General features: G+C 37.4%; 1 protein-coding gene across 1 annotated transcript in view; it reads left to right on the forward strand.

The window, feature by feature from the left end:
* dnah5 (dynein, axonemal, heavy chain 5) overlaps window positions 1–18,194 on the forward strand; it is a 234,836-nt gene that overhangs the window by 160,047 nt on the left and 56,595 nt on the right. Inside the window, exons 60-64 of the mRNA XM_051720100.1 lie at window positions 3,010–3,189; window positions 3,823–3,960; window positions 6,778–6,913; window positions 10,208–10,524; window positions 12,269–12,424. Coding sequence (XP_051576060.1) covers window positions 3,010–3,189; window positions 3,823–3,960; window positions 6,778–6,913; window positions 10,208–10,524; window positions 12,269–12,424 — 927 coding nt within the window. The remainder of the gene's footprint in view (window positions 1–3,009; window positions 3,190–3,822; window positions 3,961–6,777; window positions 6,914–10,207; window positions 10,525–12,268; window positions 12,425–18,194) is intronic.

Genomic DNA, 18,194 nt, shown 5'->3' on the forward strand with positions numbered 1-18,194 from the left:
GGTACATCTCCATGATGTTCGCTCATGAGAGGGATGATGTAAGCTCGTTGGTAAGGTCACGCGTCATGTGGAGGAGGAGTCAGGAAGCGCGTCATTGTTTACAAGAGAAACTTGTGCCGTTCACAAACCAAAACAGTCCAAAACAATTTTTAAAAAATCATTTCCAAATAATAATAATTAAAAAAAAACCAATGACGTGCTTCCTGACTCCTCCTCCACGTGACGCGTGACCTTACCAACGAGCTTATGTCATCCCTCTCATGAGCGCAGGTCACAGAGATGTACTGAAGTGAACATTTGTAGTTAAAAAGTATATAAGTATTGTTTTGTTTCTAAAATAATCAACCGTTTGGGTTCAGAAGACCTTTATTTGTCGACTGGAGTCGTGTGGATTATTTTGATGTGAGTAAATTATCAGCAAATTTTCATTTTTGGGTGAACTATTCCTTTAAGGTCAATATTAGGTCAAAAATGGCAAAAAAGAAACAGCTTTCTCTAGAAACTCATCAGTCAATAATTGTTTTGAGGAATGAAGGCTATACAATGCTTGAAATTTCCAAAAAAACTGAAGATTTCATACAAAGGTGTACACTACAGACTTCAAAGACAAAGGACAACTGGCTCTAACAAGGACAGAAAGAGATGTGGAAGGCCAGATGTACAACTAAACAAGAGGATAAGTACATCAGAGTCTCTAGTTTGAGAAATAGACACCTCACATGTCCTCAGCTGACAGCTTCATTGAATTCTACCTGCTCAACACCAGTTTCATGTACAACAGTAAAGAGAGGACTCAGGGGTGCAGGCCTTATGGGAAGAATTGCAAAGAAAATGCCACTTTTGAAACATAAAAACAAAAAGAAAAGGTTAGAGTGGGCAAAGAAACACAGACATTGGACAACAGATAATTGGAAAAGAGTGTTATGGATCTTAACCCCATTGAGCTTTTGTGGATCAGCTAGACTTTAAGGTGCGTGAGAAGACAGCCACATCTATGGCAAGTGCTACAGGAAGCGTGGGGTGAAATGTCACCTGAGTATCTGGACAAACTGACAACTAGAATGCCAAGGATCTGTAAAGCTGTCATTGCTGCACTTGGAGGATTTTTTGATGAGAACTCTTTGAAGTAGTTTAAGAAGTTCTGAAAATGTTTGTTTTTTGTTCATCAAATTGTAATTTTTCACATTATTAATGTCCTGACTATACATTTATGTATTTGGCAGACACTTTTATCCAAAGCAACTTACAGTGCACTTATTACAGGGACAATCCCCCTAGAGCAACCTAGAGTTAAGTGCTTGCTCAAGGACACAATGGTGCTGGCTATTGGAATTGAACCAGCAACCTTCCACTTACAAGTTTTGTGCTTTAGCCCACTACTCCACATACATTGTGATCAGCTGAATGCCACTTTGGTGAATAAAAGTACCAATTTCTTTCCATAAGAACAAAATCTGTACATATATATAGAGAGAGAGAGAGAGAGAAAGAAAGAGAGAGAGTGAGAGTGAGTGAGTGCTCTGGAAAAAATTAAGACACCACTGCAAAATTACCAGTTTCTCTGGATTTACTATTTATAGGTATGTGTTTGAGTAAAATGACATTTCCCCCAAAATCCAAATAAAAATATTGTAATTTAGAGGATTTATTTGCAGAAAATGACAACCGCTCAAAATAACAAAGAAGATGCAGTGTTTTCAGACCTCGAATAATGCAAAGAAAACAAGTTCATATTAATTTTTAAACAACACAGTACTAATGTTTTAATATAGGAAGAGTTCAGAAATCAATATTTGGTGGAATAACCCTGATTTTCAATCACAGCTTTCATGCGTTTTGGCATGCTCTCTACCACTCTTTCACATTGCTGTTGGGTGACTTCATGCCACTCCTGGCACAAAAATTCAAGCAGCTCAGCTTTGTTTGATGGTTTGTGGCCATCCATCTTCCTCTTGATCACATTCCAGAGGTTTTCAATGGGGTTCAGGTCTGGAGATTGGGCTGGCCATGACAGGGTCTTGATCCGGTGGTCCTCCATCCACACCTTGATTGACCTGACTGTGTGGCATGGAGCATTGTCCTGCTGGAAAAAACAAACCTCAGAGTTGGGGAACACTGTCAGAGCCATCAAACAAAGCCGAGCTGCTTGAATTTGTGTGCCAGGAGTTGCATAATGTCACCCAACAGCAATGTGAAAGAGTGGTAGAGAGCATTCCAAAACGCATGAAAGCTGTGATTGAAAATCAGGGTTATTTCACCAAATATTGATTTCTGAACTCTTCCTAAGTTAAAAAAATTAGTATTGTGTTGTTTAAAAATTAATATGAACTTGTTTTCTTTGCAATATTCGAGGTCTGAAAACACTGCATCTTTTTTGTTATTTTGACCAGTTGTCATTTTCTGCAAATAAACACTCTAAATGACAATATATTTTTATTTGAAATTTGGGAGAAATGTTGTCAGCACTATTTAGAATAAAACAAAAATGTTCATTTTACTCAAACACACCTATAATTAGTAAATCCAGATAAACTGATAATTTTGCAGTGGTCTCTTAATTTTATCCAGAGCTGTATATATAGGAGTCTTTATTTATTTTGCATTTTTTTCAGTACTATTAGTAGTGTCAGTACTGATAGGAATATTGTATTTATTTTTTTTTTAATGTATATTCATTTGATGATGCGATAGTAATTAGATTTTTTTTTTTTTGGTAGTTAGAAAAGCCCTTGGACAAAACTCAGTTTAAAAATTGGTACAAACAGGTTTAGCCCTGACAGTTAATCAGTACTGCATCTCACAGACATACATTATTCAGATATATCTTACTGGCCATATTTTAAAAGTTCTTACCACTTTACAGAAACCTGTGCTACAAATATAAAATTAATATTATCATAGTCAAGAGCACATTTCCAAATATGTTCTATAAACATCAATATTGCTTCCTATTGTATCCACCAAAATCATTTCCTTTCATTTAATGCCATCTTGTGTTTTGTTCTCTAGCAATTTCCCAAAGACACCATCAATGAAGAAGTGGTGGAGCTGCTCTGTCCATACTTTGACATGGCTGACTATAACATTGAAACAGCCAAGAGGGTGTGTGGCAATGTCGCAGGGCTCTGTTCGTGGACCAAAGCAATGGCCACTTTCTTCTCTATCAATAAAGAAGTGCTTCCTTTGAAGGTGGGATTGTTTTTTGGCCAACGGGCTATTTTTTATAGCCCTGTCAAGATATCACTTTACTAACATGCCTCTACACTGTCGAAACTATGGATAAGTCTATACATTTTTATTACTTGATTATTCATGGAATTTCTATTAATAATTTTTTTTTATTTTATCAAGTTTTGATTGAATAGTTTCCTTTTATCTGGGTGCCTAAGCCCTTAGATGCACACTTTTAAAGACCCTATTAAATTAAAATTGGAGTTGTGTGGCTTTTAGTATATGTCAGCTGGCTTTGAGGCCATATAAATGCTAGTGTACTCTTAAACGTTGACAAAATAGACTTTTGGCAGATATACACAATTAAAATGAACTGTATTTTCTCTTCTTGGAAAAGAGACTAAAATATTGATGACTCATCTTACACTCAGCCAAAGCCATTTCATGGGGTCTTTTTAAAAAAAATAGTTTTCCAGTGGTTGTCCCATCACAACAACCGTTTGAGTTGTGTACTTTTTGAACTAGAAAATGATTTATATTTTCCTATGAATGCATGCTGCTGCAACCTGTGGTTTTCCAGGAGCTTGATCATTTGCTGGATCATTTGCTCTCTTGTCTATCTCTCTTACTCTTTTTCTCCATCACCCTCAGGCTAATCTGGCAGTGCAAGAGAACAAGCTAGCCAGAGCTAATGTGGACCTTCAGATAGCTCAGGCCGAACTGGATGCTAAACAAGCAGAGCTTGACGTTGTTCAGGCTGAGTATGAGAAGGCAATGATGGAGAAACAGGTAACTACTTCAGAAAATAAAAAAATAGATAAAAAAAAGTAGTCCAGTCTGTGATGCATCAGATCCTATTCTGCTCAATTCACCTAGTGTGGCACTGTTTTAAGCACTCTCCGCCTTGATCTGCTGCCTGCTTCTAGCAGTTCAAAAAGCCGATAACAACCCCACGCTCTTACGGTTCCTCCACCTCGAATATCACAAATGAACCCCTGATTATACTTAACGAAATTCAAAATTAGCTACCATTACTGAAACGACAATAGAACAAGAAATATAAAAAGTCATTAAATATATTTAGCTTAATAACCCATCTAAAATGAGCATTAATAATTTAAGTGCTACACCTGATATTTGCTCTGCCTGGGCAGGTTCACATTTCCATGAGGCAGCAAACGCTAGAATTTTCACGTGTGTGGGGTTACAGTGCTGTGGTTTATTATCCTCTTTAGCGATGCTTTGATTTTAAATGGTTTAGCATTTAACTTTACTGTATGGAAGTATGCTCACCAGAGCAAAAGGAAAAAAAAAAACATAAAAACATTGGCTTACCGTTTATTAAGCACTGAAATTTAGCTGGGTGAAAAACAATCTAGAGTCATTTGTAGCAGTCACATGAAGTTATTTTTGCAACCCGAACTTTTCAGAACATTGAATCTTCATGACACCTGCTCTAGAAAAAGCTAGACACAACACAACGAATGAATTGAACGAAATGAAAAAGCATGAATTTATGCATATGTGTGAGTGACGAATTCTGCATGTGATTTAAAGAAGGCTCTAATCTATTGCAACATGTTGCGAGCAATGACATGCAAACTTAAAGAGTTTGTCTGTCCTGTTGCTAAAAATAGAATATTTTGGATATATCTATATTTCAATAGGGTGTAATCATCAAACCTAAATTAAACCTTTCAGCTTTTTTTTTATTTTTTTTTTTACAGTTGAGCATTTCATAGAAAAATTGCTGACAAAACGTTAGTTTTTTTTTTTTTTTATTATATATATATATATTTTTTTTTCTTAAATTCCAGCTGTGAGCAAAATAACTACAATCCAGAATTGTTCGCTTTTCTCTTTAATTTTTCAAAGAAAAATTATGAATCAGCCGTCTTTTAGTGCCTGGAGTAAATACCTAATCACTCATTTGCATTTTTGCATTAAATTGAATGTAATCAGCAATCTTTTAAATAAACCTAAAACTATCCACGAATGAATCACACTGTCTGTACTCTGTTTGCTTCTACAAAATTTACACTTGCTTTATAAATGGATTGAAGCAAACACCAATGTTCCCACTTACAATGTATAATGAGCTTTCCTAACATTTCAGTAATTAGTTGATAATTGTGTGATTAACAGCCTGTGACTGACTGAGCCTTTAGTGTTGATTTGCAGTACGTCAGGCCTGGTCATACCTTACAAAACAGATGTTGACTTTAATGATTGAATAAACATCCAAGTTGACTTTAATTAGTTTTCCTGATGTTCTGAATGCTACATACTAAAAATAGAAGACATCTTGAAAAAGAGTGATGGTGCAGTGGTGGCGCACTTGTTCGTTTTTTTTTTTTTTTATGTATAATTTTTATTGACTATTTTAATTACACATGAAACGTACAATATAGTGCTCTCTAATAATAATAACTACTTACATTTATATAGCATCCACCTGGATAATGCGATGGCAGTCATAGTGTGCCAGTATGCTCACCACACACCAGCTATTGATGGAGAGGAGAGTAGAGTGATGTAGCCAGTTCAGGGTTGCGGATTATTAGGATGCCATGATAGATAAGGGCCAATGTTTATAATTCTTGAAAGGATTTCTTGGTCGTCATATGAAATAAGTGTAGAAAATATTTAATACCTTCTGTTTGCCATTTCTGAAAATCATTTTCACTTAAGGCCTTATAAAAATCAGACTTAAAGGCGAGGAGGAGGGTGGGGCCGGGCTATGAGTGCGCACGGGCTAATCAGCCAAGGAAGGGATAAAGCTGAGCTGGATGCGGCAGTTCTAGAGAGAGAGAGCTTTTTGATTACAAACAGTGTTTGCTATAGAGAATTCAGAATTCAAAAGAGTAATTTGCTTGTGAATCAGACTATACTGGTTGCACTGTGATTTTGTGTGCAGCCCGCAAGGGCAATTAAATAAAAAGTTGTGTTTTCTTGCCATTCTTTTTGGCGATACACTGTCTTTTTTATCTCATTGATTTCAATTTAGATTGCAATATTATTACTTGAGTAAAATTTCTTGACAAAATAATTTAAATTACATTCAAGGCATACATTTTATTTTTTTTTCCCGGTTGAGTTCCCTGGGAACTGAACCTCAACCCTGCTGTTGCAAGTGCCATAGTCTACCAGCTCTACCATTTACTTAGTTGTGGTTTCAGGAGTGGCATTGTATATTCAGTAGTGGCGGAGCACTGTTGCTGGAAAGTGGTGCAGAAAACACTGGATAAAGCAACGTTTATTAGGTTAAATCACACTGCTTATCCATCAGGGTTGAGTGCCATTCACTTAATTTCCAAGATTGCTGTCATTACAAAGTCTCCAAAATGGAGGCAAACAACATGAAGCACACTTACAAACAGACCACCTACAAAGTTAACTGTTCATGGCCAGTTTGTTGTTGTAGCCAATTTAACTAAAATTCCAATTCATAAATTGAGTAAATTCTTATAGGGATTGTAACTATCCCCTTAAATTCTGAGTTTTGCTTGAACTCAATTGTCCATGCTCAACAAAAATAACAGAACAGCACAGTTTTTTTTTAATGTTTTTTTTTTTTACCTTCCTCTCTCCCTCTTTCTGTCTCAGACTCTACTGGAGGATGCAGAACGGTGTCGACACAAGATGCAGACGGCCTCTAGTCTGATCAGCGGGCTTGCAGGAGAGAAGGAGCGTTGGACAGAATTGAGCAAAGATTTTGCTGCTCAGACAAAACGTCTTGTTGGTGGGTTTTTACATTAACCCTTCAGGCAGTTTTTCCAGAATTTGACTCTATGAATTTTTAGACCTACTTTTCGCTTCTTAGAGTTTTTATCCTTACATGACTTGGCTGTCTGCTTTTTGAAGTGATCAGCTTTAAGTTCTAGATATGCTACTGTATTTCTATTCACCAAAAAGTTTTGCAGACAACATTTTGAGAATGTTTTTGTCAGATGTGGAAGTCATTCTTTTAATAGGAACTAAAGCAAAGCAAAGATATTGAAACATGAGAGCTTGTTAGTGCTGCTTACTAAGGTTAGACACTACTTTTTCTCATACTTTAGGGTTAGGGATATGAACAAGCCTCTTACCCTAAGTCATGGCTCTTCAATTGCTTTCTTATAGGAGCCAAATTGTCCAAATGAATACTTGATGGGTGCCAAATATTTTTCCATATTTATCTAAGATAGCACTTTCATTGTAAATAACACGTTAGCATAAACACCATTATTACATGTTTTTTTTTTTTTTTTACATTACAACAGTCAGTGCTATTCAATTAAATTTTTTTTAAGGTCTGGCCATTAGTTCCTTCTTAAGGTCTGGCTGAAGAACAAACATGACTTCGTAGCCTCAACAAATAGGTTTCAATCAACTTTACTTTGAAAATAAAACATATTGATCATTTTAACATATCAGGGCTATTGCTTACAAACTAGATAGATCTGCTAAAACCCATATCTTATCATTGGACCATATCTATATCAACCCACATAAGAAAACGTTGGCAATCTAATAGAACTCTCATTTAACATAAGAATACATTTAAAACTGAAAAAAGAGAAATAGTCTATTCTGCTTCTTTCTCTATTATACTCCCTTTCAAGAGGGAAAAATTAGCCTTCCCTTGTCTTGCAAGTATTATACATTTGCACACAAGAGACAGATATTTGTGCAGATAAACACTGGTAAACATAAAACAATCTGATTTGATGATGTTCAGGATTGAGAATGCTGACACACATCTGTATATAAAATAGAACCAAACATAGTCAAGATACACTCACTGAGCACATTATTAGCAACACTATGGTCCTAATAAAGTGCCCAACGTGGTCTTCTGCTGTTGTAGCCCATCCACCTCAAGGTTCAACGTGTTGTGCATTCTGTGATGCTATTCTGCTCACTACAATTGTACAGAGTAGTTATCTGAGTTACTGTAGCCTCTCTGTCAGCTCAAACCAGTCTGTCCATTCTCCATTGACCTCTCTCATCAACAAGGCATTTCTGTCTGTAGAACTGCCGCTCACTGGATGTTTTTGTTTTTGGCACCATTCTAAGTAAACTCCAGAGACAGTTGTGCGTGAAAATCCCAGGAGATCAGCGGTTACAGAAATACTCAGACCAGCCCGTTTGGCACCAACAATCATTCCATGGTTGAAATTAGATTACTCATTCTGATGGTTGATGTGAACATTAACTGAAGCTCCTGACCAGGATCTGCATGATTTTATGCACTGCACTGCTGCCACACGATTTGCTGATTAGAAAATCGCCTGAATAGGTAGATGTACAGGTGTTCCGAATGAAGTGCTCACTGAGTGTATATTCATGTATGCAGGTTCAGTGGTGCTTTGCGTTATCACTTTTTACGAGCACTACAAAACAGAACAGATGAGACAGAGGGTTTATGCAAGTAACCTAAAGTTTAACACATGAAGTAGGGAGAATAAAAGCAAACGTTTCTTTGCAATTTTCTTTGAAGGTTTGCTTTTCATCATCGATTTCTCTTTTGTTTAATGAGATTGTGAATACGAGCTGTCACCACTTCTGTAACAACTGCTGTGGTAATATATTTTACGGTTATAGATTTGACTGCTCTCCACACTGCAGCTAAGAAATGTTTCATGAACACATTTGATTGAATAAAACAATATCAAATATGCTCACCTAAACAGTGCTGGTTCGTGTTTTGTGACTGAACCATAGCCAGAAAAACATAAACATGCGTGCCCCGGTCCAGATCTGTGTGCTAACTGACGACCGCTGAATGCTGTGGCACACGCCGCTGAGTGTTTTTAAAGAGTTTTGTGCTAAGAGCACATTGATGATCAGACTGCTTGGCGATTTGATCAAAATCAGACAGAGGCCCAGATAGAAATGATTGGCGGGCCACCACTTAAATGGCCCTGCCCAAAGTGTTAAACTTTTCCACATACCTTGTCCCGTGCCATTTAGGCTACGGACATGAATTATGCCTCAAATTGTGTTGCTTGTTGAGGAGATGTGTACAGTTACTTTTCTCAGCATTCAGACAATTTCTGCCTGGCAGATGATAAAACATGCTAGAAATCCTATAAACCTATAACCTATATAAAACATAAAACCCTATAAACTTACATATTACTTTCTTTCTTCTACTAAACACAATCAAATATTTTTAGAAGAATATTTCAGCTCTGTAGGTCCATAAAATGCAAGTGAATGGTGATCAGCCCTTTGAAGCTCCAAAAAGGAGATAAAGACAGCATAAATGTAATCCATCATACTCCAGTGGTTTAATCCATGTTTTCAGAAGCGATCCAATGGGTTTTGGGTGAGAACAGACCAAAATATAACTATTTCACTGTACATCTTGCCATTGCGGTCTCTAGGCACAATCATCATTTCAAGCTCAATTACACTTCCTTGTGCTTGATGCATGTGCAGAGTGCTAAACGGTGCCATAGGGAGTGTAATCGATTTGCTAGAGAGACATTCAGAGACATCAAGATGTACAGTGAAAAAGGAGTTACATTTTGGTCTGTTCTCACCCAAAACCGACTGAATCGCTTCTGAAGACTTGGATTACACCACTGGAGTCTGATGGATTACTTTTATGCTGACTTTATCTCCTTTTTAGAGCTTCAAAGCCTGATCACCATTCACTTGCATTACATTGACCTTCAGAGCTGAGTTATTCTTCTAAAAATCTTTGTTTTCTGCAGAAGAAAGAAAGTCATACACATCTGGGATGGCATGAGGGTGAGTAAATGATGAGAGAATTTTAATTTTTGGGTGAACTAACCCTTTAAAAACCCTTCAGAGTACCTTACCGACCATGCAGCAATGCTCTGGCACTAACCCAAAACATCCTAGCAACCACCTAGAACACCTTAGCAACCGCATAGCGACACATTAAAAACCACTCAGAACCCCTTATGATCAGTATGGCAAGTTTTCACAATCATATTTACTTCAGAAATGTGAAATTCCAGTTACTCTTGTTGCTTGATAATTTCTCTATGTCTTACTTTAATAATTTGTTTCCCATGCTCAGGTGACGTGCTCCTGGCTACAGCTTTCTTGTCCTACTCTGGACCCTTTAACCAGGAGTTCCGCAACCTCCTTCTCACTGACTGGCAAAGAGAGATGAAGTCTCGCAGTATTCCTTTCAGGGCCAATCTGAACCTCACTGAGATGTTAATCGACACTCCAACAGTGAGTGAATGGAACCTCCAGGGGCTGCCCAATGACGACCTGTCAATCCAGAACGGGATTATTGTCACAAAGGCTGCCAGATTTCCCCTGTTGATTGATCCCCAGACTCAGGGAAAGATCTGGATCAAGAACAAAGAGTCAAAGAATGAGCTCCAGGTGACCACTCTTAATTTAATCTCTTTTACATTCAAGTTATCGTGATTTTGTGCAATGTTGTTTATGAGTCTTCATGACATCATTTGCAAAATGGAAGAAATGCAAAACAGTTTTGGGGAAGTTACTTTGTAACTTTTGCTTGCCAAGCTACAAGGTACTCATAATTTAAAGCAGACAAACTAAAAGTTAATTTTTGAAAATGTAGCACACTAAGCTTCTAACAAAAAGTAATTATATTGAAGCTACTTAAGGGGGCAATATTTAAAAAAAAAAAAAAAAAAAAAAAAATATATATATATATATATATATATATATATATATATATATATATATATATATATATATATATATATATATATATATATTATTATCAGATTATATAAATGATCACAAAAAACAACTTTTTTACCAATGAATTTCCAGGACTTTTCTAGTCATTAGTATAGTGGTTTTTGGAAAGTGGTTTTTAAAAATCGTTTTATGGTGATTTCACTGGCAAAAAGCAATTTCTAGGCAATTTCTAGGTTAAATATTTTAGAGCTGAGTGTAAACAGAATAAATTATATTGACTGTAGAAATTTCAATTACTTTTTTAAGTTTAAGTAGATTTACAAGACTTTTCCATGCCTGGAAAGCACAATTTTAAAATGTGCAATATTTCCTGGTTTTCCGTGATGAGAATCCTGTAACAAACTTTTTCAATTAGCATGACAGAATTAACTTTAAACTTGCAGTTGAGGTGGTTTAAATAAAAAACACACATACAATTAAACATGAATGACTAAGTAAGCAAACAGTTGATTTGCTTTCAGCCCTATGAATGATATTTATCATATTATTTATGTTTATTATGGAACTAAATCTTGGGCGGACGGCTGCGATGCATGCTTTTAAATCTGAGGTGCGTGCACCATGGGTCATCTCGGTGGCAGCGCGATTACCAGCTTCCCCATTCTTTACATGTTGGGACAAAGGAAAGAGACGGGTCTCTCGAAGGGAGTGTTAATTCAGCATTTAACGAGAGTGGTATCAAGTGACAAGTGATCGTTATTGCTCCCCTGCACTCTCATGCTCTCTTCTCCTCTTTAGGTAGCCTGCTCTTCATTTCTGGACAAAATAGTGGCACTGATGCGAGTGGAGGCGGCCGATTCGAGACCCGTTCCACTAGTGTTTTGTTTAATAAAATCTGTCCTTTTTTCTTAAATTATGCTGCCATATTTTCAGGCTTGTAACATTGTAAACACTGCTATGACATTTTCTCAACCTGCTTGATCAGCCCTGTGCACTAACGATCTACAACTAGGATCAGAATCAGTCATGGTGGACAAAATTAATCTCCAGTGAAGGTTTTAATTGCAGGTTAAAATTTTAATCTCTGATTTGTAAAACCGTATTTAAAATTAAGTGGTGCAACAACTCAAATTTAAATAAAACTTGGATCAATAAACCCTGTATTAGCTCTAATCTCGGCTTAATTTAATCCTTATTGGTTCAACCCACCCTAGGTCTCTACAGATTTGAAACTTATTTGCTTACACTCTCATATCTGATTTATATTCTTGGGAATTGTGTTGAGTATTAATAAGAAATGCAAAGCTTGCATTCATGCATGGTTTCTCTTGAAGAGGCCAGGCATCCTTTTCGAAGCATAGCCTAATAACAAATCATCTGCTCCTCAGGTAATAGCTTTCCCCAGTAGCAGAATTTGAGCTGAGTCAGTAATGAGGTCTTGCTATTTTCACAGATCACCTCACTGAATCACAAGTACTTCAGAAACCATCTAGAGGACAGTTTATCTCTAGGACGCCCACTACTGATTGAGGATGTTGGGGAGGAATTGGATCCTGCCCTGGACAATGTCCTGGAGAAGAACTTCATCAAGATGGGAACCACATATAAGGTATTTTGAGAGGTTCTCAAGTTTTAAAAGAGGCCTGACTTTGTTATATTACCAGTTATCATTGTGGTAAATATAAATGCCATTTCCCGGGACATTTTCGGTACATTTTACCATAGAAAATACGGTACATTTTGTTGTCCCATAACTTTTTTTTAAGCATTAAAGGTACACATCCAATGTTTTCTACTGAGAACAATTAGACACTTTTGGGCTCTGTTTTTTACCTGCGTTAGATGCAACGCTATGGGTTATGACCGTGTGCTACGTCTTATCCAATTTTCGAGAAAGCGCTAAATCTAAGTGCAATTTCCATACCTGGGCATTGTGCAACTGGCCATGGATTGTAATATTTGCACTACCTATGGGTGTATTTGTGCAAATAGTAGGTGTATTCGCAAAAATATAAGGGAAGTCCATGTAAATGAAATGGCGCAAAGCCTAATTTGCTATTTTTGTGAGAAATAAGTAATTGCACTTAATAGAACAACGTCTATTCTCAGTGCAAAGTCAGTCCCTTTGTTAAAAGAAACAGCAAAAAAAAAAAAACCTTGTTAAACCGCCATCCCCACTTACCATCCCATTAAGATCAATTGTGTCATGCATTACTTCATTACTAATCATTCAAATATATTTTTTTTTTGTAAGTTCCATATGATAAATAACAGATTTTAATTGGCTGATCAGAATTTAATATTCCAAAGAAAAGCAAGGTAATAGGCATAGATTTAGACATGTTTGGGGTTGCCATATATCAAGAGATGCAATCCCCCAATAAGATATTGACTCTTACACAGTTTGAAAAATTCTGCCACTGTTATGCTTTACTTGCTCAATCTGGCAACCATGAGCGCATGAGCTATCTCTTCATGGTGAAAAGGCGCTGGGTGGTCTACACCACCAAGTATGTTCAAGTTTAGCGATGGTTTGATGTGTCCTTCCCAGTGTTTACATGAAACTTAAGGCTCCGATATACTTCATACAAAATCGAAGAATGAATGGGTTTGACAACATTTTAAACAAAATCTGGCCAAAGCGAAGTTGTTTTTGAGCTTGTTTCATGCTTTGTAACAGCTCTCCAGTGTGAACTTCTAGGCAAACTTCATACCAGCTGCTAAATACCTTCTTACTGCCATTGGTCTTCATCATTGGTAAGTGTGACCTGGAGCTCCACCTACTTTGAGGCTGACATCTATTTCCGGTTACATTGTTCATTCAGTTAAGATCAGGCATGAACATGCCAGCGTGAAAAGTTATTAGCAAGCTGGTGCAAATGTTCCTCTATCTGTATGGTCGTTCACCTAGAGACATTTACCAAGAGCATGTCATGTGATTTTTAGTGATCCTTTAGTAATTAGACTACTAAAAGAATCACATCTGCCCATTCACCTTGTTGTTTGATATGCTGTGCCATCTGCAGCTGAAAGCATTCACACATCTGCCCAAAGTGAGATATTCCTCTTATCATCATTCTTCTGTCTGTATTCTGTCCTCAATTTGCCGTGAGTATACTGCGACCCGAAGCCACTGAAGGTAATGCAAGTTTTCGCCAGTTTCACGCACATTCAAAAACGGCCAAGAGTTTAAGGAAATCTTTTAACCTTCTTTAAAAAGAAGAGAGCAGAAGGTAAGATGTCGCTAAATGTTTTAGGACATTTCCAGAGACTTAAAAACATTGGAATACACAACTTTTAAAACGTGCAAGTTTTTAACTTAAAACATTTTCAGGTTTCTGTTCATAAATGGTTTTGTGTGTAGAACTACATCCTTACACCACTGTTTAAGCGTTCTTCATAGAAAAAGCCCAAGCCTCAGTTACTAGTTTTGTTATTAGAGTAGAAAGAGATGTAAAAACTTTTTCTTGATCTTATTGTGGATTCTTTTCACAAAACTCATCATACAATTCAATAACAAAGGGTAACAGGTGCATATTATGACCACGTATCGCAATAGCACATTGAATCTTTGCCATGAATGCAGAATGTAAACATAACAAACTACAAATACTGTAATCTATTGCATAGAGTATATAAACTTTTAATCATCATCATTGAGTGGTTAAAACAGCTTCTTCATGTGGATTCTATTCATAGAATGAGCCAGAAAGCAGATTAATTATAGAATATGCAGCATGGAGCAAATGACAGCTACAGTGACAGCTCTGTCATTTCTATAATAAACACATAAAAACACAAGAGACTGCTTGGAAAATAAGGATAAAACCGCATGGTATGTGGAAGCCTCTGTCACGTGTCATGATGTAATAACTTCTAAAGTCCATATGTGGCATAACAGCAGCCTCCTTAAACAGCTTGTAATTTACACAATATGAGAGTATTAGAGCACTTTAGTGCTTCAGAATCCATAATTTAGTTGAAAATGCACATGAATGACAATTCTTTCTTAGTTATTTTGATATGTTGACATAAATTAAGAAATTACTCTCACTGTAACATTTCTATAATAAAACTGTGGTGAAATATCAAAGCTGGAGTGCACCTTTCTAATGATGCATAGGATGTCACAATTAAATAAGACTTGTATAGTAATAACATGCATTAAATGTAAACAATACTGACCGTGAGGTCGCTGGTGATCTTTGCATGATCCATTCCCAGAAACAAAGAGACGTATGATGAGCCCACCATCCCCCTTGGATTTTTTTGTTTCTTCTACAAATCGGTCACTGAGTGGAACATTAAAAATGATGTCCTTGACAATTGCAGTTTATACTAGCCATGTTGTTGTATGTAAGCAGATCAATATGATTAAATATACTTACATTTTCTATAATTTAGCAGAGCCTACATCCAATTAGTCTAGATGAGAACCACCTTTTCCGTGCCTATAAAGAGTGTGTCATAGATGTATATCTGACATTCAAGAAGGATACAGTTACTATGTTTCTGATTTCAGCAGGACAGTCAGACAGTTTATTTCATAGTCTAATCCAGTATATATGTCTATGCTTTATGTTTGATTGGTTGCTCTTCATTTTCAGTGATCCTGTAATGCTGCATCTTGATGATTTACAGCATCTTCACTCTCTCTTTCTTCATATTTGCTGAACAAATCTGATATGTTTAATTATTTAATAATTAATATTTAATAATTTAATGATTTTAAAAAAAAACTTTGTCTCTAGATATTGTTAACTTTTGAATGACAAATTGCTTGCTATGTTCCTCATTTGTAGGTTGCTTTGGATAAAAGCGGCCGCTAAATGACTAAATGTAAATGTTAATAAGTAATCTTTTTATTTGAGTTTGAACCCTCTTCTTACCATTCATAAAATATTTAAACTGCGCTACATTAAGTATTATCCTTCACAAGTCAGTAAGTATTGCATCCTCGTTCCTCTCGATTGTTTAGGTCAAGGACATAATTCAGTGCCTCTGCATGCAGTGTGTTTACTCTTGCTACCAACATTTTATGAATGGACTGTCTTCATTTATCGCTTGTGCTTTGTGTAGCACTTAAAATCATACAACAAGACCATAAATTACTTTTGTCTTAATCTGACTGATATTTAATTAATTGTAGTAAAAACACATTTTTATAATTATAAAATCTATAATAAAATCTAATAAAATTTTATAGTCAACCCAGTTATCACATGATTTTCCCTAATATCAAATAATTAATAATGTAATATGAAATATTACCCCAATATGAAAAATTCTTTAAAATTGCGACATCCTAGAAAGTAAGATAATTTGGACCATTTCTACAGCATGCTGGAAGGCAAATAATTGATCTGATTCAATTTTCTCAATTTTAACATAAAATGTAGTGTTGACTTTGTCACTTTGAGTAGTGTTGAATTTGTCAAGTTAAGGCCTTTTAGAGTACCATGGATATTCTAAGAAAAATTATAAAATAAATATTTTTCTTTAAAGGATTAGTTCATCCAAAAATGAAAATTCAGGCATTGTTTACTCATCCCTGTGTTGTTATAATCCTATATGTCCTTCTTTCTTTTTCTTAACACAAAGGGAGAAACTGTGAAAAAAATTGTGCTCTATAATGTCATACAATGGCAGTTTATGGTGACTACCGCTTCAAGCTTCAAAGGAATGCAAAATTATAATTAAAAGTCTAAGAAATTATTCCATGAGACGTTTTATGAAAGCATATGATAAGGTTTGGTGAGAAACAAACTGAAATCTAATGTATTATTTAGTGAAACTGTGGACCTGTAACGATGCGCTGGCGCTAACGATGATGAAGACGTGAAGTAAAGATGAACCCAAGTGCAGTTGATTTACATAAGTGATATCCAATAACCCTAACTATAAACATGAACTAAACAAAACATAAACATGAACTTGACTTAACTTTGACTTGACTTGACTTAACATGACAATGTTACCAAACATAATACCTGACAAAGGACAATGGAAAACATGAGGGCTTAAATACATGGTAAAACAATGATGAGGGAACCAATGAACAAAAAGAACTAATAACAAGATAATCAAACAATAAACCAATGAAAACAAGACACATGAACCTGGAGGGAAACATGACATGAAACAGGAACTAAACTTTTCAAAATAAAAGACATGATAAACATGAATCAACAAAATACACATGACATATCCCCCCACTAAGGGGCGGCTCCCGATGCCCCAACACATAAACAAAACACATAAAACATAGCATAATTTTCAAAGTTCAATAGGAAACTGGGGGGGGGAGTCTTGAGGCATGGCTTGGCAGGGCGTGGAGCATGGGATCAGGGCGGAGCCCATGGGGGGCGGAGCCATGAGAGGCTTGAGGGGCGGAGCCATGGAAGGCAGAGCCGTGAGAGACTCGAGGGGCAGAGCCATGGAGAACTGGATACCTGGAGAGTAGCCAAAGACTCGAAGGACCAGGGTGGAGCCGGAGGCAGGGAGGACCAAGGCGGCACCGGAGGCTCAGAGGAGCAAGGTGGAGCTGGGGGATCGGAAGACTGAGGCGGAGCTGGTAGGACTGAGGATCAAGGTGAAGACGTAGGGATGGAGGTCCCCGGTGGAGCTGATGGATGAGGCATAGCCAGAGGATCGGAGAGCCAGTGCGGAGCCAGGTGACTGACTGACCAAGGTGGAGTTGGAGGGACGAGGGACCCCAGTAAAGCCAACAGGCTGAAGGACCGCATTGGAGCCGAGGGAACGTAGAGTCGAGGTAATGACGAGAGATCGACAGGCCAAGGCGGAGTCCAGGGCTCGGAGGGTCTAGACGGGGTCAGAGGGTCAAAAGTTCCCCTTGTCTGATCAGGAGAACTAAGGGTGGGTACAAGGGCGGGAACCATCTCTAGGTCCAATAGCTCAGATGTGGTTATGACATGGCGTGGAGCAGACTCAGGCATGGCTTGTGACATGGCATGGAGCAGGCTCAGGTGTGGCTGAGACGTGGCATGGAGCAGGCTCAGGCGTGGCTGTGACATGGCATGGAGCAGGCTGAGGCATAGCTAAAGATGGCGCTAGCCCAGCGACCATGATGAGGAACTCTGACTTGGCGGCCATGATGTGGAACTCTGGCTTGTCGACCATGACATGGGACTCCGGCTCGGCATCCGCCTCCTCTGCAGTGAACGTAGAGCCAATAATCTGCAGGGCAAGGTTGATATACTGAGCCAGGCCATAAGTACTCCGACCTCCAGGCATCAGGGAGGAAACTGGCTCACTCAAACCTGCCCGGAAAATGTCCTTGAGGGCTATTTCATTAAGGTCCACCCGGCAGGCCAGAGTGCAGAAGTCCTCCACATAATCCTCTAGGGGACGACTCCCCT

Source organism: Myxocyprinus asiaticus, chromosome 16 (assembly GCF_019703515.2).
Source record: "Myxocyprinus asiaticus isolate MX2 ecotype Aquarium Trade chromosome 16, UBuf_Myxa_2, whole genome shotgun sequence".
In the NCBI taxonomy this organism is placed as follows: domain Eukaryota; kingdom Metazoa; phylum Chordata; class Actinopteri; order Cypriniformes; family Catostomidae; genus Myxocyprinus; species Myxocyprinus asiaticus.